Consider the following 13,703-nt stretch of genomic DNA (forward strand, 5'->3'; position numbering starts at 1 on the left):
TCTAGGAAAGGAAAAAAATCTTTCTTCTGATTCAGTTGCACATTTTAAATTTCAATGTAATTTGCGATAAAAAAAAAAAAAAAACGTGTTTCGTGCATCAAATACACGAAATCGGACGAAAATTTATATGGAAGCTATATCCAAACCTCAGAAGATTTCAATAAAATTCAACAAATTTTTTTTTTTACACAAAATTCCGTCGCTTATTCCAAATTTCATTGGAATCAGACAAACATGTCGTTTTTGGTGCATCAAATACAAGAAATCTTCCAAAATTTATATAAAAGCTATATCCAAACCTCAATCGATTTCAATAAAATTCGATCTAATTTACGTTTAGACTGACACATTCCAAATTTGAAGATTTTATCTGGAACCGATCAATAGATATGTGCATACAAAATGTAAATTTGTTGGAGGTACCTCCTGTTCTGATGCTATATTTATACCCTACACCACACCATTATGTCTTTGTGCATTTGTTTGTAACATGGAGAAGAAAACGAGATAGACTCATAGTTCCTTTTGGTGATCAGCATAGAATCACATTTTGAGTCGATTTATGCATGTCCGTCTATCCTTCCGTGTGTCCATGTATTTTTGTAAACAAAATGCAGGTCGCATTTATTATTCGATTGAGATGAAATTTTCTAAATAACATTTGATTGGCTCAAGGACGAACCCTATTGGTGAAAATCGGTTGAAATTTAGATATAGCTCCCATATATATTTTCATCCGATTTTAGGTTTCTTCTGCACCAAATGGATAATATCAGTCCAAATGGCGTGAATTTTGGCACTTCAGAAATTGCAATATAAACTTTTCTTTTATGAGAGTTCTATTAAATATGCATAGTTGTGTAGGGTATCATATAGTCGGCCCCGCCCGACTTTTGAGCCTTTTTTACTGGTTTTTTATTTATTTTATTTATATTCAACTAGCTGGCCCGGTCCGCGTTGCCGGCCCTTACTTTTAGTCTTTAATGCATATTTTTTTAAGCATTATAGAATTATGAAAGCGGCACAATTTTTATTATAAGTAAAATAACTCCATAGTAATTTCTAAATAGAAATAAACATTCATGGGAAAAATTATAATAGATAATAATCTACCGTCGGTTTTAGATATTTTGAATAGCCTGATCTTATTTTTCAGCCTAAGGCTATAATTGAGTGTTAAAAACCTGTATGATATAGAACTTCTATGATAGCCCCATGTGAAAACTCAGCTAAATTTTTGGTATTGAATTTCCAATGTTAAGAATACCGTGCTGCGTGGTATTTAGTTTTGTCCACCTCATAATTGAGGGCGGAATGATTTCAAAATAGTCAAAGATAATTGCTTTTTTACTCCCATTACCGTGAAATATTAATTAATTTATTTTTGTCATTTAAATTGTGAGTTGGAGAACCCATAAAGTCCATATTTTTCATCATAGTATAATTCAATAACGAACAAAAAAATTAATATTCGTGATTTTTTCATGTTTCTGCCACAATTTGATATTTCGGAGTTTATGGCATGTAGATGTTAATCCCACATCTACGTTCCCAACCAATATTCTCTTGGGAGTTTCAAATTCAATAGTATATCAAATTTTCTTTTCTGACCAAACATTGGTTAGGAAAGCGGATTTGTGGGTACACTAATGTGAGAACTATACTCGAATAAATGCCTATGTGGACAATTATCTGAGGGACGATTCTCTACCCCAGAGTTGCCTAAATACAATTTTTTAGCCAAATCAATTGATGAATGTGGTCAAGACCAAGATGGACTCTACTCCGAAAATTGAAAATATTATGAGAAGAGGTTTTTTACACCCTTAGAAACAAAGATGCCAAATAAAGGCCTAAAGATGAAAAAAATGTCGAAGACCCCGAACATGGCTTAAATTATATGATGGTTATACCAAAACATGATCATATTTTGCGAGGATGGTTTCTTATCAAATTAAAATGGGTGTGAGAAAAATGTGGTTAAAATGTAAACAATACTTGAAATAGGGTTGTACCCTTATCCGGGGGTCATATATCATGACCTGCAAAAGCGATTTAAGACATCTGGAAAGTTTAGGAACAATTTCTTTCTTTTTTCCTAAATGTCCAATTCGCTCTACCATTTTGCACCCTTTTATATTCGGTATTTCACTGACTGCAGTTCCAATGAATTGCATTTTGAGTTCTCATTGGGCGGATTATTGCCATATGAAAGATGTAGGTCCACGTAGGTCACTCATTTTATTTTAAATATTATTCATTCAGATTTCAAGGCAATAAAAAATGTTCACTTCAATATAGTATGTCAAATTGAAAAAAATCACACCAAAAAGAAATTTGTTATTAATATTTTTATTGGATACCATTCCAAAATTGTATGAATTGTCAAGCCGTTCTTTAGTTATACCTTATGTAATTTTTTCCCCGATTTGAGAATTTTTGCAATGAGATCTCTTTTTTCAAGATTTTTAGAAATTTTGACTTAAATTTGATGTGACCACGTTAAATTATTTCGATAACATCTATTTCGTTTCGCCACCACATAATTTGGTACTACACTTCAATGTAACCCGGCTTCTATTTCAGTTCTCAAGAAATCGAGTCAAAATAAATTGGTATTAATATTCGAATCAAAAAGAAAAAAAAAATATTAAAAAAAACACTACAAATGTACATTCGAAAAAAGTAAGTCAAAATAGAAAAAAAAAACATACAAAATAAACATTACGATTGTACATTTCAGAAGTCAAAATGAAAATGTTAATATATCACATTTTTACGCGATTTTTTGAATATTATCCTTTTCGGAAAAGAGACAATTCAGAATTTGTATGAATCGTTAAAATCAGATCAGCGGTTCTTGAGTTATAAGCGTAGTAACTAACACAACTTACATTTATATATATAGATTAACACAGTTACCTAGCCCATAGGGCCATGCAAACTTCTATACATGACTACTTTATGTTGTTTCAAGTCTTAAATCTAGTCATCAACATGTCATCTTTATATTATTATCAAACTTAGATCGAGTTCGGCGATGGGTAATATCGGTTCTCTCCATCAAGTACCTCCCCCACAATGGTTCACAATTTTGAATAACAACTCTTATAAAATGATGTAAGAGTCTTCATATTACACACATCACAATATTTTTATCAACCTAGGTTTGGTATGAAGATGGAATGTATCGGTCCATTGCTTTGGGTACCCCTCCCACAAACGGTTAAAGTTTTGGATAATCAAAACGATTATAAAATCCAAAATAAGCATGCGGTTCTCTTCATATTACACACATCCCATTACTTCTACTAACAATGTGCTGTTAAGATAGATATATCGGTCCACTCCTTCCGGTACCTCCCCCATATAGGGTCGAAATTTTGAGTATCCATGAAGCTCATAAACGCGAAATTAACATGCAATTCCATTCAGGTGCATCTCAATATTCCACCTACAGAGGATCAATTATATAGATGGTAGAGGTTGGCTCATTTCTTCTGGAAACTCCCCCATATTGGCTTTAAGATTAAAAAAAAAACAAAGTTCAAAGAAACTGAATTAAGCATCCAACTCTCTTCAAATTTCACACATACAAGCATTTTTGCTCACACAAGATATACTGTGAAGATGCTATATATTTGCGAAACCCTTCTAGTACCTCACCCACAAAGATTCCCAATTTTCAATACTTTTATCTGTCATAACTTGCGAAACAATGAGCGTTACTTTACATCTTACTATATCTAAATATTCCTCCCAACAAGAAACTTGAGTTGAATATAGAATTTATAATTTTGCAGAAGATTGGATAATATTTTTCGATTTAAGTATGTAAGTCTATCTATCCGTCCCATTGAGATGAAATTTTCCAAACAATATTTGTTTGGTCCAAAGACGAACCCAAATGAGATTGGTGAGAAACGGTTCAAATTTGGATATAGCTCCCATATATATCTTCAACCGATTTCGGGTTAATTGTGCACCAAATGGCCAATATCACTACGTTTTTACGTCCCTCAAATTCGTAATATACACTCCACAAGTATGACATTTGGTACCAAATATCAGATAACGTCCAGAAAAACCTGTGACAAATTTTATAAAAATCGGCTCAGATTTGGATATAGCTCCAATATATATCTTCAACCGATTTCGGGTTTGTTTGTGCACCATATGGCCAATATCACTCAGTATGACCTGAATGTTGGCACATCCGACCGAATTCAGTTTTGAAGCCATCTGATTAGGTCTTTAAGTACCTCATTTATAATATGCACTCGACTACAATGATATTTGGTACCAGATATCTTAAAGAGCTCGGCTCATATTTGGATATAGCTCCCACATTTATCCTTAATTCGATTTTAGGTTTATTAGGCAAACAACAGATATGTCTCCCATATATTAGTTCCCTCTGATAGAAGGTATGATCTACTTAAAAATCAATTATTTTGTTACTGGAGCCCGACTTTTGATTTTTCCTTACTGGTTTTATCTATATTAGACGAAGTATGAAAATGGAATACTTCGATCGAATATATCTGGTACCACTTTTTAACATTTTTCTAAAAGTTATCACATATATCATATAAACCAATATAGTCCAACATTTATACCCTACAATACTTTGTGTTGGGGGTATTATAAGTTTATGCCAAAAATTATGTAACACCACGAAATATTGATTTCCCACATAGGAAAGTATATATGGATCTTCCTATCTCGCCGCGCTGAGTCGATCTAGCTATATATGTCCGTCCGTCCGTCTGTCCATGTTAATTTGTAATCACTCTACAGCTCGCAATTATGGCACGATCTTCACGAAATTTAGAATGGAGGTGGGGTTTGGGTCAAAATAGAACCCTGTTGCTATTGGATATAATCGCATAATATTTAGGGGTTGAAATGGACCAAAAACTGAATAATTTCCAGATTTTGCAGTTGTTCTACAGGCCGCAATTATAGACCAATCTACGTGGAAGTTAGCACGGTGCTAGAGCTTAGGTCTGGGCAGAAGTCTTCCAATTTTGATGGTCATCGGGTAATATTTAGTAGTTGAAATAGACCATATCATTTTTGCTTAATAAAAGTAAACATTTCCATTAAACGGCGAATATTTTTAATCCCAGCGAAATCACAATAGACGAACAGGTCAATTCTGACCGTTACGTAGATGCCGATATTAAATATATCGGTTATATATAGCGAAATATATACAAAATATATATAAAGGAAGGTAATGTTAGCTAGAATGCTTATATCTCAAGAATGGCTGGACCGATTTTGAAAAATTTTGTCAATTCCGGATGCCCTCTTGGCATAAAAGTATAAAATCTAATCTCTTTTATTTGTTCGTATTTTTTATCGCATGCGATTTTTTCAATTTGACTTATAATATTTTGTAATATTTTTTCACCTTACAACACAGGTTGGGGATATTAAATGCATATTGCAATTATCGTCTGATCCTCACGAAAATTTTCACAAGGGTAGGGTTGGGCTCAGAAGGGCTATGCCTATTGTTTTCAAATATGTCCGCAATATATTAGGGGTTGAAATGGACCAACAACTAAAGATGTTCTTGATTTTTTTTCGTTATAAAGGTCACAAATATAAACCAAAGGACACGAAATCTCGCATAAAGTTAGAGTTTAGGCAGCGGGTAGAATAGACCACTAATTTTGTGTGAAAAAATACCAGCATTACTTACAGGCGATATCCTAAATACACAAAAGGCGAACTTCTGGCTTTTTTATGCTGATTTCGTCGACGAATATAGCCAAATATCGTAGACAAGCAAATCATATAGATGAGTCTAAATTTAGAGGCAGGGAGGTGCTTCTTGCTTTTGGAGATGTTTGCAAAATAATTAGGGGTTCAAATTAACCAAAAACCGAAATGTTTTCCGATCACACAATTGAAGCCAATCGACACGCCTGTGAACAGAGTTAAGGACAGGGAAAAATTCTAGCATATTGGATGACCATTGGATTATATTTTACTGTATTTTACTGTATCAACTAATAGCCTGACGGAGTGCATAAATATTAGACAAATGTCCCTAGTCAAAATCCTAATTTCATAAGCGAAATCTTCCAATATGGATTTGGACATAAGGGAGCTTCTAATATATTGTAGTGTTGTAGGGTATAACAGTCGGCCCCGCACGACTATAGCCTTTGCTTACTTGTTTCAATTTGACTTATAATATCGAAGTATATATTTTGTAATATTTTTTCACCTTACAACGTAGGTCGGGGTTATTATATACAGATTGCATTTATCGTCCGATCCTCACGAAAATTTTCACAAGGATAGGGTTAGGCTCAGTAGGGTTAGGCATATATATAGAACAAAAACTAAAAATGTTCCTGATTTTGCAGCCGTTATAAAGGTCACAAATATAAACCAAATGACACGAAATCTTGCATGAAATTAGAGTTTAGTACAGCGGGTAGAATGGACCACTAATTTTGTGTGAAAAAATACCAGCATTACTTACAGGCGATATCCTAAATACACAAAAAGCGAACTTCTGGCTTTTTTATGCTGATTTCGTTGACGAATATAGCCAAATATCGTAGACAAGCAAATAATATAGATGAGTCTAAATTTAGAGGTAGGGAGGTGCTTCTTGCTTTTGGAGATGATTGCAAAATAATTAGGGGTTCAAATTAACCAAAAACCGAAATGTTTTCCAGGGACAGGGAAAAATTCTAGCATTTTGGACGACCATTGGATTATATTTAGCTGTAAAATAGACCACAACAACTAACAGCTCGACGGAGTGCGTAAATATTGGGCAGATGTCCCTGGTCAAAATGCTAAGGGTAATATCTGGGCAGTGCTCCGTGACATAATTCCAAAAGCGAAATCTTCCAAAAATTTATGGAATGGACATAAGGGAGTTTCTAACATATTGTAGTGTTGTAGGGTATCACATGATCGGCCCCGCACGACAATAGCCTTTGCTTACTTGTTTTATTATATATATTTAGGACCGAAGCGAAATGGACATAATTGCTCGATTCCTTCGGAACCTATTCCATCGACAGTCAGCAATTTGAATAATAATACAGGAGTCAAAATATATTTAAATAATCGAACATTGGCTGTCAGCAAAAAAACTGACACTTTTAAACTATTTTTTGTTTTTTTTTTAGGACTAACTCATTTTTTTAAATCCACTGGTAGTAGTGATATCTTTTTACATTACCGTAAAATGGGTTACTCGGGTCATTTAGCCTCTGATTTTTTGCTGGCATGAGCCACTCACATTAGAAAATATCGAACTATGCCGTAATTCAAAAAATATTTAATAATGCGAATGTTAAAATATAAAAACAAAAACTCTTTTCTATGAACTTGTTCACATTTTTTTTTTTTCTAATTATTGTTCATCTGCTAATAAAATACTATTTTTTGTATCCCCTCTCTTTTCAGATACTATCGTGCCAACTCGGTACGCTATCAAACCGATCCATGCGATAATATGTGTATGCTGAATCACTATTGTGCCATTACACGTGTCGATTACAAAGAATTTCGCCAATGTTTGGAAAAGGAACAAAGTGCACTGCGTTCGAATGCCGGACACCTAAAGCATCTAAACGGAATTATTCTCTCCGCAATTCTCTGCTCTGCTGCCCTAATAAATTTGCGACTTGTACTAAATCTTTTACAGGCAATGACTCGCCTCATAATTACATGTCAGCAGGAATGTCAGGAGCACTTGAATTTCAGCCGATTCATAAACACAGAGAAATCTAAATTACAGAGAGCAAAAACGGCCGACAATGTCAATCACTACAACAATGCTAACCACAATAATGCACACAATGACAATTTATCCGTTGAGTTGGTGGCTGGGAGCGAGCATAGCTGTGGACACTCGTGCATGCAACAGAAACCGATGAGGGCTTTTCAAATAGGTACAAACCATTGCGACAAGGGTCACAGGAGTCACAACAAATGTAGTGACTCCAATAGTTTATGCAACAGTGACAGTTCACTACAGCTCAACAACAGCAGCAGCAGCAGCAGCGATGACAATAAGCTACATCTTCTGACTCTTGATTCCGTCAAGAGCAGCAACAATGTCAGGCAACATAATGGCAAAATCCAGAGACTGGCCATCCCCGCAGGGGAGGATTCAAGTGAAATTATTATGCAACATCAAAACTCAGCTGCATCCCGTCTACACACTGTCTTTAGAGTTAAAGCCGCCTCTGATAGCCAGAAGAATCTCCATGTCTGTCACAAGTGCTGTGACCACATATTATTAAGGCGTTGCATGGAGTCAATATGTGAGTTAGGCATTCATCTGAACTCATGTAGGAGTTTTGCGGGAGACCACCACCTGCTCTCGCATTTTAGGTATTTCTAATTAAATTTTGATAATCCATAAGCCTGATTACAGAGCGGGCGCAACAATGCTGTGAGTGTAGTTTGAATTTGAAAATCTAATTTTATGCTTTTGTTTCCGACATGATTTCCCGTTCGTTATGGCTTCCGGCTTTGACTGTACTTTCGGTTGCATATTGTTGTAAATTAGGTTGCCGTTACACACACATATATACATAAGGCGAGGCAAAAATACATAATACATATTTGTTTGTTGTTCTAATATAGGTAATATTTATACAAATAATTAAATCATACAACAATAATTATAATAATATAGAATGAATAAATGAATGAATGAATGCATAAATAACTCAATGTATACACAGGCCAACTACACCAAAAGATGTACATTTTATATTGTTGTTGTTAAATAATTAGTTTTAATTTTACAACCCACCACTTCATTTGTTGCAATTATTTTATCTTCGATCAGAGCGGAGTGGATACGGAGTGGCGCTATATCGCCGGTGTTGATATCCTCCAGCAGATAATGGAGACAATGTACATGTACATTTGCACCAAGAAAAGGAAATTTGTCATTCCGTTTGTAATACTTCGAAATATTTGTCGGAGACCCCATAAAGTATATATATTCAGGATCAGCATTGAATTCTATATCGTTTCAGCTGTTGGCCCATCTTTCCGCCTATCTGTCTGTTGAAAACAATATTATTTGACGCATAGCATGCATTCCATTTGGCATACACATTTCTTGTACAGCCTCCATATAACGTCGTATTTTCTATCGGAATTGTTTAATATTTGGCATCTGTTGTTCATAATAGGATTTATCACCTATGCAATGTCCGGCCGTCCGTCTCTCCATCTGCATGACCGTTTATTGAAATCAAGGTAGAGTAAATAAATGTCCTAAAATTGTTAGTATTGAAAATACCCCACATCGGTCAACATTTATTTATGGCCCCGTTATTTCGAAGGTTTTTGTCTCAAGTTCCAACCAAATCAGCAGTCATTTCAAATTTCTTTTTTTTTCAATTCACAATGAGGAACCACATTTTGGTATCAACCCCATAGAACGGTACTTCCTATTCTGTTTCTTCCTACTTTTATGTATAGGCGTCATAGAACGATAGCTCCATATTTTCGGAAGTCAAACGGTTTTGGTCCTAATTTATTTCCAATCAAATAAGGTGCAATTTGCAGGAGGGCTTTAGGAAGACCTTCAGGTCTTCTCATAGGAGACCACAAAATCTTCTTATAGAAGACCACCAGTAGTAATACTTTCAGAAAACCAAAAGGCCTACTATATAGAAGAAAAAGAGGTATTCTTATGGAAGATCATAAGGTCTTCTTTATAGAAGACCCAGAAGTCTTTTCATAGAAGACCAAAAATTCTTCTTTATAGATGACCAAGAGATCTCCTCATAGACGATTAAAAGGCCATCTTTATAGAAAATCAAAAATCGTCTTTACAGAAGACTAAAAACTCTTATTTTTAGAATGACTAAAAGGTTTTTTTTTTAGAAGATTTTCTTTATAGAAGACCACTCCACTTTTTAGTGTAGTTAAGAATTGCTGATTTGGCCGCGAATATAGAGGTGGGAAATTGGATACAATTTTACTCAAATGTATCATAAGTCCCCAGAATTTTGACCATATAGGCGTTATATCATTTACAACCCTCATTTGAAAAATTTTAGGTTAGCATTTGTGTTCCCAGGCGGCAGAAACCCACCCCGAAAAGAACTCACCACATAGTATAAAATTTTTGTATAGCCCCATTATAAAAGTATATTTTCCAAATTTATCGGCAGCAGTTCGAAATTTCGGGTTTTCAATAGCAAAAATCATTTCCACAAAAATCCGTAGTTTCGGGCAATTTGTTGGTATAGCTTCCATATAGGTTAGTTTCATTGTGATTATACTGTGTTAAAAAGGAAAAGAAAGATTTTAAAAGGATGGAGGATGATACATCTTTATAGAGAGAAGTAGAAAGAATGGAGAACAAGCATCGAAAAGAGTTGCGTTTTTGAAAGTAAAGCCTTCCCCACATATCCTGCAGTATTTGACGTTAGACTTATACCTAGCTTCCATATGAGTGGTCATTACTCACGATTTAAAATATTTAGCTGTAATTTGATATTTATTTTCAGAGAATAAAACCCCACCTGTAGACAATTTCCAATACAGGTCAGCTATTTGCATACCTCATGAATTTCGGCATTTTGAGATTTTAGGCCATGAGATAGGAATGGTAGTGATAAGGTAGCTTGGGTTATCACTGAATAAAATTTTCGAATATCGGTCCAGATTCCAACACCTGGAGGAAATAGCAAATCTGGCCGTATTGAGATGTTAGGGTCGTAGTCTCATTTTCCAAATGAGAAAAGACTTTCTTCGAAATATAATCTAATCCTCTTGGTATTGCTCCAAATAAAAAGCTTAATTTTGACATTTCAAATAACAAATCAGGCTAATGTTACTCAATATTAATATCGCCTTTGCCAAAAATTATTGATATAGGTCCGCATTTTGTTGTAGCGTTTGGTGTAATCTCCCATATTTGAAGGCTTCTCAATAGTTTTTGAACGAAGTGTCATCCGACAGAAATGGATGCTCTTTGTCCACGTTTTGATAATCCTAACGTTTGAGAGTACATCCCAATTGTAGATGCTTTGAATCACGCATTGTCTGTAATTTGGCATTACAAAAATTTTAAAAGGTACCCATATTTGTATTCAATTCGCCTTGAAAAAGACACTATGAAGCAGTAAATTTGGCCAAGCCGAACTTTGAATATCCTCACCATTTGGAAAAAATTTATACATTTTCAAAAAAAAAAAAAAAAATCCGTTAAAAATTATATTAAAATTTTAATCTATTTTGGGGTCTACATGAAGATGAGGACCCGCATAGGCAACTTTCTGTCAAAAGCTGTAGTAACCATTATGAAGTGCAAATACGAAATTTGAAAAAGTTCCGGAGAATAATGTAACTAAAATCATCAAAATACCGAATAAAGGGAGGTACTGATATTCAGGGGCTATACGAAGACCTGAACCTGCATAGAAAATTTTCTGTCATAGACTGTAGTACACATTAGGAACTTCAAATACGAAATTTGAAACTATTCTGGTGAATAGTGTTGCTGAAAATCAAAATACCGAATATAGCGAGGTACCGTACCGAAAGTAACTAAAATCATCAAAATACCGAATAAAGGGAGGTACTGATATTCAGGGGCTATACGAAGACCTGAACCTGCATAGACAATTTTCTGTCATAGACTGTAGTGCACATTAGGAACTTCAAATACGAAATTTGAAACTATTCTGGTGAATAGTGTCGCTGAAAAATCAAAATACCGAATATAGCGAGGTACCGTACAGAAATACCGAAAGTACCAAGACCTGGACCTGTTTGAAAACTTCAAATACGAAATTTGAAAAAATTGCTTTGAATAATATAGCTGCAATCATCAAAGGTTATAGTACCCGTTACGAACTGTAAATACGAAATATTAAACAATTCCGGTGAATAATGTCGCTTAACTCCTCAAAATAACAAATATAGTGAGGTACGGTTAGATGGATGCTATACAAAGATCTGGACCTGCATATGCAATTGTCTGTCATAGGCTATAGTACCCATTACACAAAATTAAAATACGAAATTTTAAACATATCCGGTGAAAACCAAATGTCCAGCAGATGAAACACACTTTTGTGTAAAATTTGATCTACCTACTTCAATTCGTTCGGAAGCTAGAGTGATTGCCACAGACAGACATCACTAAATTGACATAGAATTTTATGCTAATCTAGATCAGGAATATACTCTTTGTGGAGTCAAAAATGTATATTGCGAGGTGCTACAAACGGAATGGCGAACCTAATATACCTTCCATACTATGGTGGAGGGTATAAAAAGAGAACTCAGAATATTTAGAATTTACGAATATTAACACCCCTCGTATTTACACTCTGTTTGAGGAAAAGAAAACAAAAAATTGTGTCATAGGTCAAATGAAATTATTTGTTAAATCCTTAGGTTATTTAATACAATCTCACCAACATTTAAATTCGTTATTTTAATTTCAAATAATTTCCATTTGATTATCTTTGACAAAAACACGACAGCAAATTAATTATTTATTTGCAATTCATTCCAAATAACAATTACAAATATACAAATATCGAATAACTTAATTACTAATAAGTAAAATAATATATCTAAAAATAAATAAATAAATACATGTGTAACAACATACACAACAACAATAATTTAAAATATATTCTATAGAATATTGAATTACTTATAATATTAGGCATTATGAGAAAATCTTATTTGTCACGCATATAAATATGTAAAAATAAAAACAATTACAACAACTAACAAGTTAAAAAGCAGTAAGTTCGGCCGGGCCGAACTTTTAATACCCTCCACCATTTGCAGCGAATTTGGAAATTTTCAAAAAATAAAATCCTTAAAAAATTCTGTTAAAATTTTAAAAATACCGAATATAGCCGTTATTTTGGGGTCTATACGACGGGGACATACATAGGCATTGTTGGTCATAAGCCATTACCATATTCAAATTCGAAACTTGAAATAAACGGTGAACAATGTAGCTAAAATCATCAAAATACCGAATATAGGGAGGTACCGTTATATGGGGGCTATACGAAGACGTGGACCTGCACGGATAATTTTCCGTCTTAGGGTGTAGTATCCATTTTGAACTTCAAATACCAAATTTAAAACAATTCCCGTGAATAATGTCGCTAAAATCATCAAAATACCGAATATAGGGAGGTACCGTTATATGGGGGCTATATGAAGACGTGGACCTGCACGGATAATTTTCCGCCTTAGGGTGTAGTATCCATTTTGAACTTCAAATACTAAATTTGAAACAATTCCCGTGAATAATGTCGCTAAAATCATCAAAATACCGAATATAGGGAGGTACCGTTATATGGGGGCTATATGAAAACGTGGACCTACATGGCCCATTTACGAACTTAACCTGCCTACTGGAAAAATAAACATGTGTGCAAAATTTTAGCCACCTATCTCAATTCATTCGAAAGATAGAGTGATTACAACAGACAGACGGACAGACAGACGGACAGACAGACAGACAGACGGACATCGCTAAATCGACTTAGAATTTTACGCTGATCAAGAATATATATACTTTGTTGGGTCTGATATGAGTATTTCGAGGAGTTACAAACGGAATGACAAAGTTAATATACCCTCCATAGTATGGTGGAGGGTATAAAAACCAAAAACAAAAAAAAAAACAAAATATCAGACGGTCATAATGC

At 34.4% G+C, this 13,703-nt stretch overlaps 1 protein-coding gene across 1 annotated transcript in view; it reads left to right on the forward strand.

The window, feature by feature from the left end:
- Nucleotides 1-13,202, forward strand: part of LOC101898725 (uncharacterized) — a 296,976-nt gene extending 283,774 nt beyond the window's left edge. The window contains exon 9 of the mRNA XM_059129706.1: nucleotides 7,447-13,202. Coding sequence (XP_058985689.1) covers nucleotides 7,447-8,389 — 943 coding nt within the window. The 3' untranslated portion in view covers nucleotides 8,390-13,202. The remainder of the gene's footprint in view (nucleotides 1-7,446) is intronic.
- Nucleotides 13,203-13,703: the final 501 nt, after the last annotated feature.

This window comes from Musca domestica, unplaced genomic scaffold (assembly GCF_030504385.1).
Source record: "Musca domestica strain aabys unplaced genomic scaffold, Musca_domestica.polishedcontigs.V.1.1 66, whole genome shotgun sequence".
NCBI classification, from domain to species: Eukaryota; Metazoa; Arthropoda; class Insecta; order Diptera; family Muscidae; genus Musca; species Musca domestica.